Source organism: Taudactylus pleione, unplaced genomic scaffold (assembly GCF_031769625.1).
Source record: "Taudactylus pleione unplaced genomic scaffold, aTauple2 ptg000567l, whole genome shotgun sequence".
Taxonomy (NCBI): Eukaryota; Metazoa; Chordata; class Amphibia; order Anura; family Myobatrachidae; genus Taudactylus; species Taudactylus pleione.
The window spans coordinates 953,477-971,429 of record NW_028284969.1 but is presented as its reverse complement, the minus strand read 5'-3'; the positions used below and the strand labels follow the sequence as shown (position 1 = coordinate 971,429).

At 43.7% G+C, this 17,953-nt stretch overlaps 1 protein-coding gene across 2 annotated transcripts in view; it reads right to left on the bottom strand.

Moving 5' to 3' along the window:
* Positions 1 to 17,953, bottom strand: part of UNC5D (unc-5 netrin receptor D) — a 629,552-nt gene that overhangs the window by 162,941 nt on the left and 448,658 nt on the right. For both annotated transcript variants that reach the window (XM_088453040.1, XM_088453041.1), the window contains one exon: positions 11,981 to 12,145. In XM_088453040.1, coding sequence (XP_088309166.1) covers positions 11,981 to 12,145 — 165 coding nt within the window. The remainder of the gene's footprint in view (positions 1 to 11,980; positions 12,146 to 17,953) is intronic.

Genomic DNA, 17,953 nt, shown 5'->3' with positions numbered 1-17,953 from the left:
ATAAATATTTTTTCTGTGTTTGTGAATTGTGTGCGCAGTAGCCGCACGTGCATCAACAAAGTAGCGCCAAGCATGCGCCTGTGTCATAAATAAAGGTCCGGCTGGCTTGACCGCTAAAGGGTGCTATAACCCCCAAAGCACACTCCAAAGCAAATAAAAAAATAATTTCTGTGTTTGTGAATTGTGTGCACTGTGGCTGCACGTGCATCAACAAAGGAGCAGCGCCAAGCGTGCACCTGTGTCCCATAAGTAAAGGGCTGGCTGGCTTGTCCATTAAAGGGTGCTGTAACCCCCAAATTGCACTCCAAAAAAATATATATATTTTTGTGTTTGTGAATTGTGTGCGCAGTAGCCGCACGTGCATCAACAAAGTAGCGCCAAGCGTGCGCCTTTGTCATAAGTAAAGGGCCGGCTGGCTTGACCGTTAAAGGGTGCTGTAACCCCCAAAGTGCACTCCAAACCAAATAAAAAAATATTTTCTGTGTTTGTGAAATGTGTGCACCGTGGCTGCACGTGCATCAACAAAGGAGCAGCGCCAAGCGTGCGCATGTGTCCCATAAGTAAAGGGCCGGCTGGCTTGTCCATTAAAGGGTGCTGTAACCCACAAATTGCACTCTAAAAAAAAAAATATTTTTTTTTGTGTTTGTGAATTGTGTGCGCAGTAGCCGCACGTGCATCAACAAAGTAGCGCCAAGCGTGCGCCTTTGTCATAAGTAAAGGGCCGGCTGGCTTGACTGTTAAAGGGTGCTGTAACCCCCAAAGTGCACTCCAAACCAAATAAAAAAATATTTTCTGTGTTTGTGAATTGTGTGCACTGTGGCTGCACGTGCATCAACAAAGGAGCAGCGCCAAGCGTGCGCCTGTGTCCCATAAGTAAAGGGCCGGCTGGCTTGTCCATTAAAGGGTGCTGTAACCCACAAATTGCACTCCAAAAAAATATATATATATTTTTGTGTTTGTGAATTGTGTGCGCAGTAGCCGCACGTGCATCAACAAAGTAGCGCCAAGCGTGCACCTTTGTCATAAGTAAAGGGCCGGCTGGCTTGACCGTTAAATTGTGCTGTAACCCCCAAAGTGCACTCCAAACCAAATAAAAAAATATTTTCTGTGTTTGTGAATTGTGTGCACTGTGGCTGCACTTGCATCAACAAAGGAGCAGCGCCAAGCGAGCACCTGTGTCCAATAAGTAAAGGGCCGGCTGGCTAATTTCTTAAAGGGTGGTGTAACCCACAAAGTGCACTAGTCTCCAAAAAAAAATAAAAAATTATTTTCTGTGTTTGTGTTAACCTTAGCCGCACGTATATATCAATATAACATAAATGGAGGACCAAACTTTCTCCGATAAAAATAAAATAGGGAAAGATCAAGAACCACTTCCTCCTAGTGCTGTTGCTGCTGCTGGGAGTTGTTCATCATCCCAGAGAGGAAGTAGGAACACCACTACTTTTACTAAACAATTGACCCTCCAACAGTCCTTAGCGAGGAGGATGAAGTACGACAGCAGTCATCCTGAAGTAAAACATATAACTGAGGCCTTGACTGCTATGTTGGTGTTAGACATGCGTCTGGTATCCGCCATTAGTGCAGTGGGATTTAGACAATTGATGGAGGTAGTGTGTCCCCGGTTCCAAATCCCGTCTAGATTCTGCTTCACTAGGCAGGTGATACCGAGACTGTACAGAAACGTCAGAAAAAGTGTCCTCAGTGTCCTGAAAAATGCGGTTGTACCCAATGTCCACTTAACAATGGACATGTGGACAAGTGGAACAGGGCAGACAAAGGACTATATGACTGTGACAGCCAATGGGTAAATGTATCACCTTATGCAGCAACAACAGCAGCGTCACCAGTAGCAGCATCTCAGAAACGCCAGCTCGTTCCAAGGCAGGCTACGCTGTGTATCACCGGTTTCAGTAAGAGGCACACCGCCGACAACCTCTTAGAGAAACTGAGGGAAATCATTGCCCAGTGGCTTACCCCACTTAGACTCTCCTGGGGATTTGTTATATCTGACAACGCCACCAATATTGTGCGGGCATTACATCTGGGCAAATTCCAGCACGTCCCATGTATTGATCACACAATAAACTTGGTGGTGCAGAATTTTCTGAAAAGCGACAGGGGCGTGCAGGAGACGCTTTGGGTGGACCGAAAAATTTCTGGCCACTTTTGCCATTCTGCAACTGCGTGCGCCTGTGTCATAAGTAAAGGGCCGGCTGGTTTGTCCGTTAAAGGGTGCTGTAACCCCCAAAGTGCACTCCAAACAAAATAAAAAATTCTTCTTTTTTTTCTGTCTTTGTGAAATGTGTGTGCAGTAGCTGCACGTGCAACAACAAAGTAGCGCCATGCGTGCGCCTTTGTCATAAGTAAAGGGCCGGCTGGTTTGTCCGTTAAAGGGTGCTGTAACCCCCAAAGTGCACTCCAAACAAAATAAAAAATTCTTTTTTTTCTGTCTTTGTGAAATGTGTGGGCTGTAGCCGCACCTGCATCCTCAAAGCAGCAGCGACAAGCGTGCATCTGTCCGTTAAAGGGTGGTGTAACCCTCAAAGTGCGCTCCACAAACAATAAAAAAATTCTTTTTTTTCTGTCTTTGTGAATTATGTGGGCTGTAGCCGCACCTGCATCCTCAAAGCAGCAGCGACAAGCGTGCATCTGTGGGTTAAAGGATAGTGTAACCCCCAAAGTGCGCTCCAACCAAAATAAAATATTCTTCTTTTTTTCTGTCTTTGTGTGTGAAATGTATGCGCAGTAGCCGCACCTGCATCCTCAAAGCAGCAGCGACAAGCGTGCATCTGTCTGTTAAAGGATGGTGTAACCCCCAAAGTGCGCTCCAACCAAAATAAAATAATCTTCTTTTTTTCTGTCTTTGTGTGTGAAATGTATGCGCAGTAGCCGCACCTGCATCCTCAAAGCAGCAGCGACAAGTGTGCATCTGTCTGTTAAAGGGTGGTGTAACCCTCAATGTGCGCTCCACAAACAATTTAAAAATTCTTCTTTTTTTTCTGTCTTTGTGAATTCTGTGGGCTGTAGATGCACCTGCATCCTCAAAGCAGCAGCGACAAGCATGCGTCTGTCTGTTAAAGGATTACATCGGTGACAGCATCCAAGTAGGCATATCAGACAGTCCGTACCTGTACTGGCAGGAAAAAGAGGCAATTTGGAGGCCCTTGTACAAACTGGCTCTATTTTACCTGAGTTGCCCCCCCTCCAGTGTGTTCTCCGAAAGAGTGTTTAGTGCTGCCGGGAACCTTGTCAGCGAAAGGCGTAGGAGGTTGCTTCCACAAAATGTGGAGAAGATGATGTTCATAAAAATGAATTATCAACTCTTCCAGGGAGACCAGCCTCCAGAACGTACAGAGGGACCTGGGGTTGTGGATTCCAGCGGGGACGAATGAATACTCTGTGAGGATGAGGATGTACACAACACTGAAGAGGGTGAGGAATCGGTGGATGAGGAGGATGAGGACGACATCTTGCCTCCGTAGAGCCAGTTTGTGCAGGGACAAATTTATTGCCAGCTTGTTTTGTGGGGGCCCAAACGAACCAATCATTTCAGCCACAGTCGTGTGGCAGACCCTGGCGCTGAAATTATTGGTTTGTTAAAGTGTGCATGTCCTGTTTATACAAAATAAAGGTGGGTGGTAGGGCCCAAGGACAATTCCATCTTGCACCTCTTTTTTTTCTTTGCATTATGTACTGTTTGGGGCCTAGTTTTTCAAACTGCAATCCTGTCTGCCACTGCAGTGTCACTCCTAGATGGGCCATGTGTTTGTGCCGCCCACTCGTGTCGCTTAGCATAGTTATCCAGCTACCTCGGTGCAAACTTTTGGACATAAAAACACTATTGTGAGGTGTGAGGTGTTCAGAATAGACTGGAAATGAGTGGAAATTAAGGTTATTGAGGTTAATAATAGCATAGGAGAAGAAAAACCCACAAATTCTGTGATTTTAGCTGTTTTTATGCTTTTTAAAAAAAAAAATACAGATCCAAAACACAAAACCCAGAACCCAAAACACGGAAGGGTGGTTTTGGCAAAACCAATCCAGATCCAAAACACGAAGAAAGATCCAGATCCAAAACCAAAACACGAAAAGTGGCCAGTGCACACCCCTAATATATATATATAGCCACAATGGTCCAGCACTCACATAAGATAATAACTCTGCTCGGTGCCTCCAGACAAAATGGTAAATGTATAAGCACAAGTGCGGCACTCATGACCAAATAAACGTACAAAAATGTACAACACTCAAAAGAGTTTACAACGTTTCAAACATCTATATGATTTTCGTCATATAAATGATTGAAACGTTGTAAACTCTTTTGAGTGTTGTACATTTTTGTACGTTTATTTAGTCCTGAGTGCCGCACTTGTGCTTATACATGTATATATATATATATATATATATATATATATATGTGTATATATATATATATATATATATATATATATATACACACTATGTATTTTTAACAATTTATGTTGTTATTATTTATTTTTAGTTATGGATATGAAATTCCATGGCCAGAGGTGTCAACTCTAAGGTACATGCATGAGCCAGATTGTCAGGCATCCACATGTCCTTTACTGCTTCCGGATAGTATTGCCAGACAGATGACAGATCTTTTATGCTGCAAAAAGTGATAATAAAAAAACATGGTTATCTACATTTTAAATAAATGGACTTAACAGGTTGCAAAATGCAACATGTATGGGCACAAAAATCTAACAGATGCCCAATGGCAAAGTAGATAAATATGGTTGTACAATGCCTGCATCCAAGCTTGTGAGTTGTCTTTGACCAATTACAGTACTGGAATCCGACTGGGATGAAAAGTGAAATCTTTCAGATTGGGCTATAGATGTGTATGTATATTAATTATGAGTATTTTACCAGTCCATGAAGAAATGTATTGAGAGTCACCTCTTATTTTCAAGTATGCCTTAAATAAGGTTTTGTTAAATCTGGTGATCTCATTTCTGGGCAGTCAGGTCAAGAGCCTGGATTGATCTGTGTATGTCCAGATAAGCAATGCATATAGCAATGTTTCAAATGGCACAAGCAGGAGATCCTGCTTGGCAGGTTCATTTTAAATTGCAGTGTTTCAAAGTCCCTTGAGATGGGTCATGGTGTAGACCAGTGCAATGCAATGGGTAACCTAAGGGGTACATGAGACCCACCATGTCTTCATCTGTGGCTCCCAGCTTCTTCTCATTTTACTCACCATCGGATATTTCACCTTCCTTATGTCTCTTTGGGTTTAGCTATTGATGTCTGCTTTTTGCCCTGCTAAACGTCACCAGTAACCCCAACTATTTTTGAATAAGGACTGGTGCAGGCTTGGAATATCATTGAGCAGAGAATAAGACTTTACTTGCTCTCATTATTTGCCTCAATGACTGACCTCCGTACTGCATCAGCCCCTCTTTCCAGACTGGCAAGCAGCAACATAGTTTATGATACCAGCAGCAGCAGTGGCCAAATCTCCAAGTGCAGAAAGGAGGGATGTAGTACTATTCCAATTTTAGGGAATCATACCATAAAATTAAGAATTTTTTACGCTGCAGGATGAGTTGGGAGGTATGCCTCACTCCACATTTTTCTTTCAATCTGGTCCTGGCATCAGCTTTTTCCCTGCTGTAGGGATGCCCATAGATCATGGATGGTTAGCAACCATCAATGACTTGCCACTAATGGCTAATGGTTTGCCACTGATGTTCCGACAGTTATCAGCCAAGTGTGGCAAAAAGTAATTTACCTGGTCCACGACATGTAGCCCTACACCTGCTGCATTGCTTATCTGCAGCCCACTTTCTTGATTGGCTTGTTGCTTACCATGGCTTACAGCAGGGAATGCCCATCAATAGTTTAAACTACTGATGGTTTTCTGTCCATGGTTTAATGCCATCAATGTTAAACACTGATGGTATCATCAATGGAGACCATCAATGGTTGGCCCGTCAATGGCCATTCCTACCGTGCTGAAGCAGGAGGGGCCATGATGTGTGTGGTCGGTGCAAAGAGACAATGTCATTATCAGTGGAAGTCACCAGTGCTCTACACAGAGTTCCGTCCCCCATGGACCAGCACAGATGTAAGCAGCTATAAACACAAGAGCTTTTCTGCACAGATAGCTGCAGATAGGAACCTGTGATTGTGGGGGGAAAGCATGGGCAACATGTGACAAAAGGTGTGGGGGGATGTCATGTCTGATGAGTGGAGAGTGGGGAGGGTATGTCATATGGGGTGCAATCACTACTTTTGATCTTTAAATTCATAAACACCCATATATTTTTAGACATTATAGTATGCACTATTTATTGTCACCCACTCATTTAAATTATATTTATATTACTTAAATTAATTGTTAGCAAATTACCCTGTCAAATGTGGATTGAATGAATGGGCAAAACAATCAAGGAGCCAAGACTGAAGAGGGGATGTGTCAAGATTAATACCCCCCAAGAAAAAAAAAAGACAAGCTTAGCTGGAATCTTAGCAATTACACCTTTTTGATTGACATACGCTGTTAGGATTGTCTCCCATTTGTTCTGCTTCTCTGTATGTATACCATGATACACACAGTAGACTGATTATCAAACCATTTGCTGGCAAAGGGGGCTAGAGACACAATGCAGATGCCCTTCCAACATTGAAGGGATTAAGTAGTTTCTAACAAAGTAAGAAATCTGAATGCCCAAGTGATAACAGATGCTGTTTTGTGCTGTTGGGACCTTGCTGTTAGTATAATGAATGAAGGGCTGAGATCTTTTCACCTCCCCATCTGCAATCAGTCACTGAGAAGAGCCTGCAGAATGCAGCTATTCAATATTAACTATAGGCTCTTGAATAGCTGGTGTATGAGAAGCAGCGAGGATCAGTCTGCAAAGGAGATAAGCTCTGTTGTAATCGGAGATTACGCCTCTTGTACTTTGATAACATTTGTATGATAAATAGGTTTTGATGCTGTACTGTGTATTATAAACTCTAATGTCTGGGTGTTTAAGTAACAGCTACAGAGACGCTTTTTTAATATTCAAAGACTAATTACCCTTTAACTGAAATGTTCTATGAATGAAAAGGAATTGGCTGTGACATTCAAGGAGGAATTAACCATTTCTAGGACATATACTGTATAATGTATTGCACTACTGTGTATACAGTATGCATTTCAGTCACTGATGATTTGGAGCTTGTGCTATCCAATCAGGCGCCTTTGTTCTCAAAGCCATTTCCATACTTCTCAAAAGTCCATCTTTTTGAACTGTTTCCATTTTCCCCTCTAACTTTTCTTATTAACAAAACATCTATTTGTGATATACTCTGAATATGTCTCTTTGTTAGCTTTATGATTCATACATTTATCATTTTATCCACAGCTGTTTTTCTTTTGCAGGCTGTGATCTGGGAGATCTGAGGAGAACTAAGTCTAAGTGGGCAGACCATGGATGTGGCAACACAAATTGCGCAATTGTGGGATTACACTCTGAGTGGTGGGTTTATAATGACATATTTCACAGCAAAGTGCGTCATCACATCACCCACGTCACTGGAGAAGTGGGCAGAATCCCGAGAGAGCTCCCACAAAATCGTGAGTATCCCGGAAATTATGGGTCAATAGGTAAATATTGGCTGGGGTGGTCACCGTAACAGGGCATCTCGCAGAATGAGGTGTTCTATTATAATGTGACACAGATGCAATCAGTTCATAGCAGTGGGGCTCCTCACTACCCCTGTGTACTGTATGTATTGCCAGGCCCAGTACTCTGGTTTGGCAGATCCCGAAACAAGGAGAAGCCATGACCATGGTAAAAATTGTACTTTTCATAAATTACTTTTACTAATGATAATAGAGAGGTTGTAAACAAAGACTGAATTCCCTTTTCATATAGAATACTTCTCAATACACCTGAATTGTAGTCAAACGTCGTATCATAACTACCTACCTGCACTTAAGGCCCCTATTTAAGTTTAGCATAAGCATGCTTTTATTCGTTAAACATATGCTACAGTTACTAAGGGGGTGGTTCCGATGCCTCCTGCCAGCTTCACAGATCCAAGTGCTGCATCCAAAGATGGCCACAGCCAACGGCCACCTGAGTAAGCCTAAACTCACCCAGACCGCCCACCAGAACTCCTCTGCCAGGGCTAAGAAATTGGCGTCAGAAGACACACACTCTGGCTTCAGCATGCCTACAAAATGGGGGTCGTGGCTGCCCCCTACCTGCCCCCAAACAGTCGCAGCTTGTAGCTTAGGGAGCACTGGGTGCAATACTCTTATCATCATATTTGTATGCAAACCATTGGGTTTACGTACAACTGTGAATCAGGTCCTAAGTTAACCACACAACTATGCACTTGCAGAGAAAAGATAGATGTAATGAACGAAGTGCACATGACGTGTGCCTACGTTTCGTGGAACAGAGGGTATTGCCGCCCCCTCCCCACCCCCAAATGGCAGCAAACTGTCAATCACTGACTGTCTGCTGCCAGGTTACTTGCGTTCTCGCATACCCGTTCTGCACATGCGCAGAACGGGTCTGGAAACTGCGCAGATTCCCGAACATCGGGAATCTGCGTTCAGCAGTGCACTCTAGAATTAGGCCCTGTGTTATGTAACTGTAAGTGCAGCTGTAAAAACATACTGCTACACAATAAACCAAACTCCTGGTTCAGTCCTGTGATGTCTAGTACATCTAGTGAATCCGCTATTGTATACTATTTACTCTGCACGTCACTACCAAATAGTACACACATATCAATACTCACACCAAACCCTGTGCTTTTTACATGAGGTTCAGGACCTGATTCAAAACTGCACACAACGCCGATGTTCATGTAGTTGAACAATTTTTTGCTGCTGCATGTGCGCAAAAATCCCTAAAAACTCCTACAGTGCATGCGTTACACAGAGTGTACACACAAAAGCGCTGTTGAGATGTACGCTATCAAATTGTCTTAGAAAAGTGATGGTCGATCCCGTGTGGTTACTGGGAGGTGTCTTAGCACACGCACAGGGATGGTCCGTCTTATAGGCATGTTATGTCACAGGCGTGTCAGTGAAAGTGGTTTACACAGATGCTCAACCGCTAAAATAGAAAGCCATACCCGGCCTGAGAATCTGCACCAGCCATGGGGCTGTTGCAAGTTTCGATGGTGCGGCCGTTGGAGAAAGAAGGGAGACCGCGCATAAGCGCACCCGTGGCCACTTCTGCGTCCACCTCTGACTCAGGATCACGGTGAGAATACAATAGAGGAAAAGCTCCAAATAGAGGGAAAGGTGACATTTCCCACGAGTGATAAAATACTCTGATCTGCCTGTTTTGAATCAGCCTTGAAAAGGTTAAAGGATATAAAACTTTATAATTATGACAAAAAGGGAGTTACAAAGTTAATAACATTGGTATAAATTGGATTGGAGACCTATTTGTTCTAGTTTCCACTCTCCTGAAAATCACACTTCTGTGAAGGACAGAAATCTAATTTCTTAAATTCTGAGAAACAATCGTCCTTCCCCAGAGGAAAGGCAAAATTGAAAAGTGGAAGCCCTGTCTGTTATCTATGTCATCCATTTTTGTGACAGAGCAAATGTTTAAAGGCATTGGTCATCTGAATTATTCAAGTATTCTCCTTCCAAAGCCTGACATCCATGATAAAGAACTTGTGGGACGTCTATGGCTCAAATATATTTCAATAGAGAATGAGAAATAACTGCAAATCACTGAAATCTATTGTGTCGGTAGCTTTGTTGGTGAAGAAACATTGGGCAGATCTTCTGCATGAATTATTGCATTCCTTATAATGGTGCAAGATTGTGCTCCAATAGGTGGAATAACACATCTCACAATGACAAATGCATGAGAGCACTGTGCTTATACATTGTTTATTCTGCTACAGTCCCCATGCCACATCCCTCCTCTAAAGAATCACAGAGACTGTGTATGTTGTATGTTATAGGACACAACTTGCTTTTATAAACTAAATTATAATAGGTCATGGTGAGAAAACAACATAAATATAGTAGGTAAACAGTGCATCCGTAACGGTATACAATCGGGAATCCAGCAGCCGGCTTCCCGACTGTCATATCCCGGCGAGGGTGAAATGCCGGGCATCTAGATGTAGACGCCTGACATTTCCCCGACGCCGGGAGACCCGCGACCTGCATCCCGATCGCAGTGATGCCGGGCGCCGCGAGCGGACAGCCGCGGAGGGGGAGGGTTAGGTTTAGGGCACCCGGGGGGGACAGGGTTAGGCACCCCCCCGGGAGGGTTAGGGTTAGGCTAGGGGGAGGGAGGGTTAGGGATAGGCACCCCCGGGGGGGGACTTAGGGTTAGGCAGCGGGGAAGGGGGTGGTTAGGGTTAGGCACTTAGAGGGGGGATTAGGGTTAGGCACTTGGGGGGGAGGTTAGGGTTAGGCACCCCTAAGGAGGGTTAGGGTTAGGGGGTTAGGTTAGTATATACTTATCTTAGCGTCGATCAGGATTTCCAGCGCTGTCAGGCTTCCGCTGCCGGGTTCTGCTCATCTGTCGGCCAAGCGCTGCCAGTAATCGAACCGCCGGCCATGCGGACGGCTGTATTTCATACTGATTCCTCTGTAACACTGTAGAACCTGCAATATTGTCCACAGGTGTCTAATCGTTGACTAATGTACCTATATATATTTTTGCAAAATAAATGGTATGCCAAATGATGTTTAGTCTGTCACGCAATGCTGATTTCCCATAGTTTAGAGATTATTTGCTACTGGCATGCGTACAATATCCTGAAAAGTGAAAACCCCCGATGGTGCATGTGTCACCCTGAGTTTATGCATAAATGCGCTGTTGCATATGGGACCGCTGGTATCAGAACTGGTGAGGAAAAGCCTTGGGCATTACTGGGTGGTGACTGGGAGGTGGCCTGAAGAGAACGCAAAAAACATGTGTGGGTGTGCTATGGGAGTGTCTGTAAAAGCTGCTGCATTCTCAGATGCAGAGCCACAACCACAAAGGCCATATTCAGGTGGAAACACTGCATCTGTGTTAGAGTTGATACAAGTGTTGATGGTGCAGGAGATGGTGCGCCAATGGTGGAGTGTCCAGACCCAATGACGGTGCTGCAGAGTGCACGGGCACCAAAGGTCGGCATCCCATGGCTTGCACATTCCGTCACAGGCTAGTACACAAAGGGAAAGCTGCAACTAGCATTTGCATATTATCACTGCTGCAGCTCTGAAAGAACATGCAGCCGTGGCAGCTATGTGCACCTTGGACGCAGGTGTTGTGTAGCTTCTTGCTCCCCTTATTGTGACATAATGGGTAAGACTTACTAAGTGGTGGGTTTGACCCCAAAATTTAAAATGTCAAAAATAATAAATGTAAAACACATCTGGTTTTGCATTAATATTAGGTACTTGTGTACTTTACGGACTCATTGCAGAGAGAACCCAATGAATGTTTTAAATGGTACTTGTGTACTTTACATCCACAAGTACCGAAAGTTGTCCCCACCTAAAGAAGAAAGTTGTACCCTTGCGGGCTTGCTGCTCTCGCCACAAGGTTATATTCCCCCTCTATGCCCACTTGGATGGTAGGGAATGACGCTGGACACTGGGAATGACGCTGGACACTGGCTGATGACGTCAGCATCCTCTCCGGGGAATTAGACATTACCATGATTGATAATAATAATGAGTGTAGGACACTGGGTACTCTCTGCAATGAGTCTGTAAAGTACACAAATACCTAATATTATTGCTGTTTTAAATTTTCGACATAAATCCCACCATTCTGCAAAGCCACCGCTTTATCTTTATCTTTCTGCAGGGGCCCACTGCCGAAGGCAGCGCATGCTGGGATTTGTAGTGTTACACCAGCTGGGTGATCAAAGGTTTTCCACATATGATGTAGATTATTAATAATAATATGACATTTGTTTCTCTTTAAATAACACAGAGAACCTCTGGATGAAGGTCCATGTGAAATGACTTGATCACCTTGAATGCACAGTCCTTCTGTGCAGTTTTCCGACTCTTGGCTCAGCCCTTCGCACGGCTTTACCCCGATTGTTTCGGCATGTATGGTGCACTCTCTGTCTCGCTGGTGTTCACACTCTGGGCTGCAGGCGGACCACTCGCTCCATTCCGACCACTTTCCCTCCACTGAAAATTGGGGAAAATAATGATGTCAATTGCTTTGTTATACACCTACTGTATGTATTTATATGCTGGTATTTTATGGTAACTTTCATTTATTTCCAAAACTGGTAAATGTCACTTGGTTGCCTATTGCTATGCCACTCTGTCATATTACGAAGAGTACAGTTAATCATAGGTAAAATATATTTTTTAATGACATGAAAATAGAGGAGAAGATGTATCAAGCCTTCCGAAGAGTTTAGAAGTGGTCCAGTGGAGTAGTTGCCCAGCCAATCAGCTTCTGTCATTTTATAAACTGTGTTACATGCTATGGGCAACTTCTCTACTTTATAACTTTATATAAGATTTGATAAATTAACTAAAATCAGCACCTAACACATATTAAAAATATATATTATTCTGACTGATAATTCATAGTTTGCTGGAAAAATGAGTTTGTTACTGGCCTTTTTTAAGTGAAGAAAAAACATATGCAAAATGGGTGTTTTTTGACTGCGATAGGGTTTTTTTTTTCTGTTTTGCTTTATCAATGGCTTAAGCCAGTAGGTGCCAGGGATTGCTGCCCCCATAGGATTGCTGCCCCCATAGAGCTCTAGCTCCAGTAAAAGCCTTATTAACTTTTGATTTGTTCATGTTGAAACTAAATCCTACATAGTTTTCCTCTATGGAGCAGAACCAGGCAGCAGAGAGGCGTACTGAGGCGCGCAGACATATCTTTCCACGCTGGCAAGATGAGATAACTGTCTCTGTGACCATAAGGCCTGGAGGAAGTTATCCATAAAAGGGAAACAACTTCCTGAGACAGCCACATGACAAGGTATGCCACTCCCCCCCCAAGTGCCCTCTTCACCCCTTTAGCTCATGACAGTAATTTATTCAAAGCAAAATCTTGTTTATGCTGCACACAATGAGGTTATTTGGTGCACCTACTCTGTATTTTACTAATAATGCCATTGGCTCTGCCCAACTATTCCCCCACTGGCTCTGCAAACTTTCCCCCTCCCAAAATGCTGGCACCTTGTTCTGTAAACCCATATGACTTGGAAGAAATCTGGCAACATTTGTGCAAATTGAGGCACTCAGCTGTTCCAATGCTGACTTTGTACTGCACAGAATTTATGCTTCTAAAATGACCTCCAGTGACACACATATCAAGTGAAGGATGGCAGGATGGGCAGTAGGGTACATCTGTTGTTCCTATTTTACAAAACACGGGGGTCGGCGCACATCCCTATTTACAAATAATATCCAGTACTTCAATTAGGCCTGATGTTCCGCTATGCGCACATTTTGTAAAATTACCTGAAAGAAAACTTTGCTTGTTTTAGCTTGCACCTCTTCTGGGATAACCTGCATTGTAGTAGCATGCAGGGTTCCTAATTAATCACCCTCACAATGTTGTTCTTGATAAATGTCAAGTGAAGCTGTCTTAAATGTTTTGTTTAAAGAAACTGAATAAATTGTTGTTACAAATGAAAGAAGCACTTCCATGGAGGGTGACTAATGACCTGGAGCTCTGGGGCTGCTCCGGGCACCCGTTTTTCTTGGTGCTACTTGTTTTTTTTTTTCTTCTTCACCGTTCTGGAGAAACCAGTGACTGTGTAAAACTGGGGCATGTGAGCAGGAAGCTAAATTATTGATATCTGCAGTTGGCGACTCATCTTAACTCTAAGTACTGGCACTGGACAACAAAAGTTGGGGTCAAAATAAGGTCACTTTTATTTTGATATCATCCAATTTTTCATGAATTTTTCCAGATTTTTTCTTGAGTTATTAAACTAATTAAAGTTAGTATGGTGGCGGACAAGAAAAATACCGGACAAAATACAACAAAACCTTCCTACAAATCATTCACTGGCGCTCCATTCTCTTGAAAAAGCTTGTCCAGATGGGCTGTGCCATTTCCCAGTAGGGAATTGGTATGAAATACCGTCGGCCGCATGGCCGGCGGTTCGATTCCCGTCAGCGGCAGCCCGACAGAAGCAGAGTGCGACGCAGCGGAAGCCCGACAGCGCTGGAAATCCCGATCGTGGATAGGTAAGTATCCACTAACCTAACCCCCCTAACCCTCCTTATGGGTTCCTAACCCTAACTTCCCCCCCAAGTGCCTAACCCTAATCCCCCCTCTAAGTGCCTAACCCTAACCACCCTCTTCCCCGCTGCCTACACCTAAGTCCCCGGGGGGGTGCCTAACCCTAAGTCCCCCCCGGGGGTGCCTAACCCTAACACTCCCTCCCCCTAGCCTAACCCTAACCCTCCCGGGGGTTGTGCCTAACCCTAAGTCCCCCCCGGGAGCCCTAAACCTAACCCTCCCCCCCACGGCTGTCCGCTCGCGGTGCCCGGCATCACTACGATCGTGATGCCGGGCACTGGTCTCCCGGCGTCAGGGAAATGCGGGCGTCTACATCTAGACGCCCGGCATTTCACCCTTGCCGGGATAAGATAGTCGGGAAGCCGGCTGCCGGTATTTAGGCAGTCGGCTTCCCGATTGCCTCCCCCCAGCAGGGACCGATTGGCCTATAATTGACTAAAGGAGAGTGCACCCATTTAAAATATATAACTAATTAACTAAAAACTTCCATTCTTTCTGCCACAACACAAAACAACCACTCAACCAAAAGGATGATTCTGGAGTTACCATAAGTGTGGCATATACAGTAGCTGTGCTTACTCACACGGACGAGTGGAACGAGTCTAATTGTACCCTAAATATCAGTAGTTCATTAATGACTCTGGTACCTACAATGACCAAAGTATTGTTGCTTGAGCCCTGAATAACAAAGAATGGAAATTAATTATTTTATATTTTAAATACAATTAATTGTATACAGCACACAGAACTAGATATAAGTATACATCCAGCATATAAAACAAAATAAATACTACAATGTAACTTAAAGTCTTTTTTTATACAAAAATATAAAAAAGATACATTGCCGAGGACAGACATTTCCAAGGACAAATAATCAGGCCTGTGACGGGCAAATGGAATTGTTTCCTGCTCTTCAGCATGTTTCATATTGCATTGCCTCTGACAGAACTCTACGCATGGCATAAACAAATAAGTACAGTATTACTGAATGATAGAGACATAGGTCCTGAAGTACGTAGTGGGCGTGCCTATGCTCGGCTAAACGTTGGAAGGCATTAGTATACTGTATTTTAGCAACTGCGATCTGTGAGACAATGCAATTACGATTGCATTACCGTATATCTCAGAATCAGGCCCATAATTAGCATGCAGGGTGAGGAATGAATATCCCCTTCACTATCTCAAATCTGCAGTTCCCATAGACAGTAAAGCTGGGTACACACCTGAAGATTTTCTGTCCAACCATCCAACTAGTTGATTGGTTGGAATGAAAATCTGGTAACGTATGGGAGTAACTGATGATCAGCAATTTGCTCCTAAATGCCAGAAAACAGATGAAAATGGTCGTTAGACAAGTTTGTTAAATGTTTGATCTAAACAATTTGTTCAAACAACAGTTTTTGTCCATTTTCAGACGTTTGTGAGCAAATTGCTGATTGTCATTTGCTTTCACTCCTTACCAGATTTTCATTCCAACCAATCAACTAGATGGAGGGTTGGACAGATAATCTTTAGTGTGTACCCAGCCTTAATGATGGTCACTGTGAGACAAAAATGTCCAAAATGTTGGTGAGTCTATCTGCTACACAGGGTCACACCATGACCACAGCATCTGGGTTGGATACTTTGTACCCAGGCTACCAGAAATATGCTTGAGGAAGAAGATAAAATGGGAGGTGTTGGGGGGCATGTGGCGTTGTGATTTGCCTCATAACCCCTGAACAGTGCAGCTAATTGTAGTATTGTGCAGTGGGGAGAGGGGCTACAATTACACAAGTCACAGACAATTGTGTCATCGAGCCCCTGGATTGCCCACTGTACTGCGGAAGTTGATGCATCTAGTAAGCTGGTGTACTCTCGGGAGCCTGGAAGAGCCCAAAATTCTGGAGCATGCCACGAATTTTGGGAGATAGGTAAGAATGCATCAATGCACATTATCTGTGTGATATTCTCTGTGGACTGAAAGATTGTATTGCCTGCATTTGCTTTGCATTGTGCACAAGTGACATCTTTGCCACCAATCTCTAATTAAGTAAATTAAATAGGTTATATACAGATGAGGATGCATCTTCCAAACTCTGTTCTGCACTGCAGTACAAGTGGCACTAGCTATCTGTATTTTCATGTACAATGTAATTAGCCATGTGTGATCATCTGAATCCTCATTCATTTTTCTTACTTGCTTAGTTTTGTTCCTTGGTAATAAATCTCCAGCTTTGTCTGACCACCTTGGAACATGGGGTGAGAGTACCTGTATATGTTCATCCTCCCCATACTGTAGTTCTAAGCATGAGTACATATCACAGTGCTGCCGTCTAATCATTCTCAGCCTTATACTGTTGCAAATAGTCAAACACACTTAATTGTCATTTGAGATGACCTTTGTTTTCACCAAAGCTAGATGATGACACATTGTTCTCATAGTCCATAAATGTGTGGCTGGATTATGAAAGCTTTGTGTCAAGATTTGATAAAGGTGACGATAGAGATTCACAGTTTCATTGTTCTCTGAACTAGCAACATGGCTAGAGTCAGACAGTCTATAATTACATGTGTTTGACATACATCTAGAAAACCTACAGTCTGACTTAATAATAGACATTTGACACATACTCGGGGGCGGGGGAGAAATATCTTCCAAACAGTATGGGAATAATCATTCTCAGTAATTGAGAGTCAGTCCACTAAACGAGATGTTGGGGCTTCACAATATAATAAGGGCATCAATTAGAGGGGTTAGATAAGTGACAGCTGTGCACTGTACAAAATACACTGGTTGACATATCAATGCATTGCCTGAGTATATGTATGTTTAAATAGCAAATTCCACTAATGACATGGGTTGAAAATAATTTGGGATGACAATGTATTGCCTGGGTAATTATACACTAAGGGGCCTATTCATCAAACGATAAATGGCCCGGTAACCATGCGGAAACGCATATTTAAGTTACCTGGCCATTCATCATCAGGGGTCCGATAGGGATGTTATTCAGTATTAGGGATGTTAGGGACCCACCTGATGAGGTCACCGTGAAGTGGTAGGTGGGCAAACATCTTTGGCCAAACATGTACTAAGAACCTCTATATAACACCATGTTAATTGATAGTTTATTATATATTTTTTATATTTATTATTCTTAGTACTTAGAGTGTGCATCAGCTTCCCCCCTTTTTTCTGCAATAGAACTACAGGTCTCAGCATGCTAGCACCTCTGATAATGTTGTAATTAGGTTGTGCAGCCCATTCCCCCCCCCCCTTTCCTTTTTGCCATCTAGATCTGCCAGCGTTTGCAATCGCAGGAGCTTAATTATGCACGCCCCTGTAACAGCGTTCAAACGCACAAGCACGCCTGTGTTCCTTTGACCACCCCCCCTCTCCACCCTCAAACGGTCATTTCTTGTCAATCACTATGCGATTGGACTGCGTGCTCACAGCTTCCCGATCGCAGCTGCCAGTTCGCACATGTGCACTTCGATGCATACGCATGCGCAGAGCACAAACATCGATCAGCTGCAGACGTGCGTTCCAAGCTGAATCAGGCCCTCTGTGAGCTCCTCAGTCAGGGGCAAATCCAGGGAAGCCACGATCAATGTGACTGCACAACCCACCCTCGCAGAGGAGTTGAGACGGCTGCTACTGTTCAGCAGCAAAGTCTCCCTGGTCAGACAGCAATGCTGACAGGAAGCCACCACTAATGGGGATGTGAAACAAAACC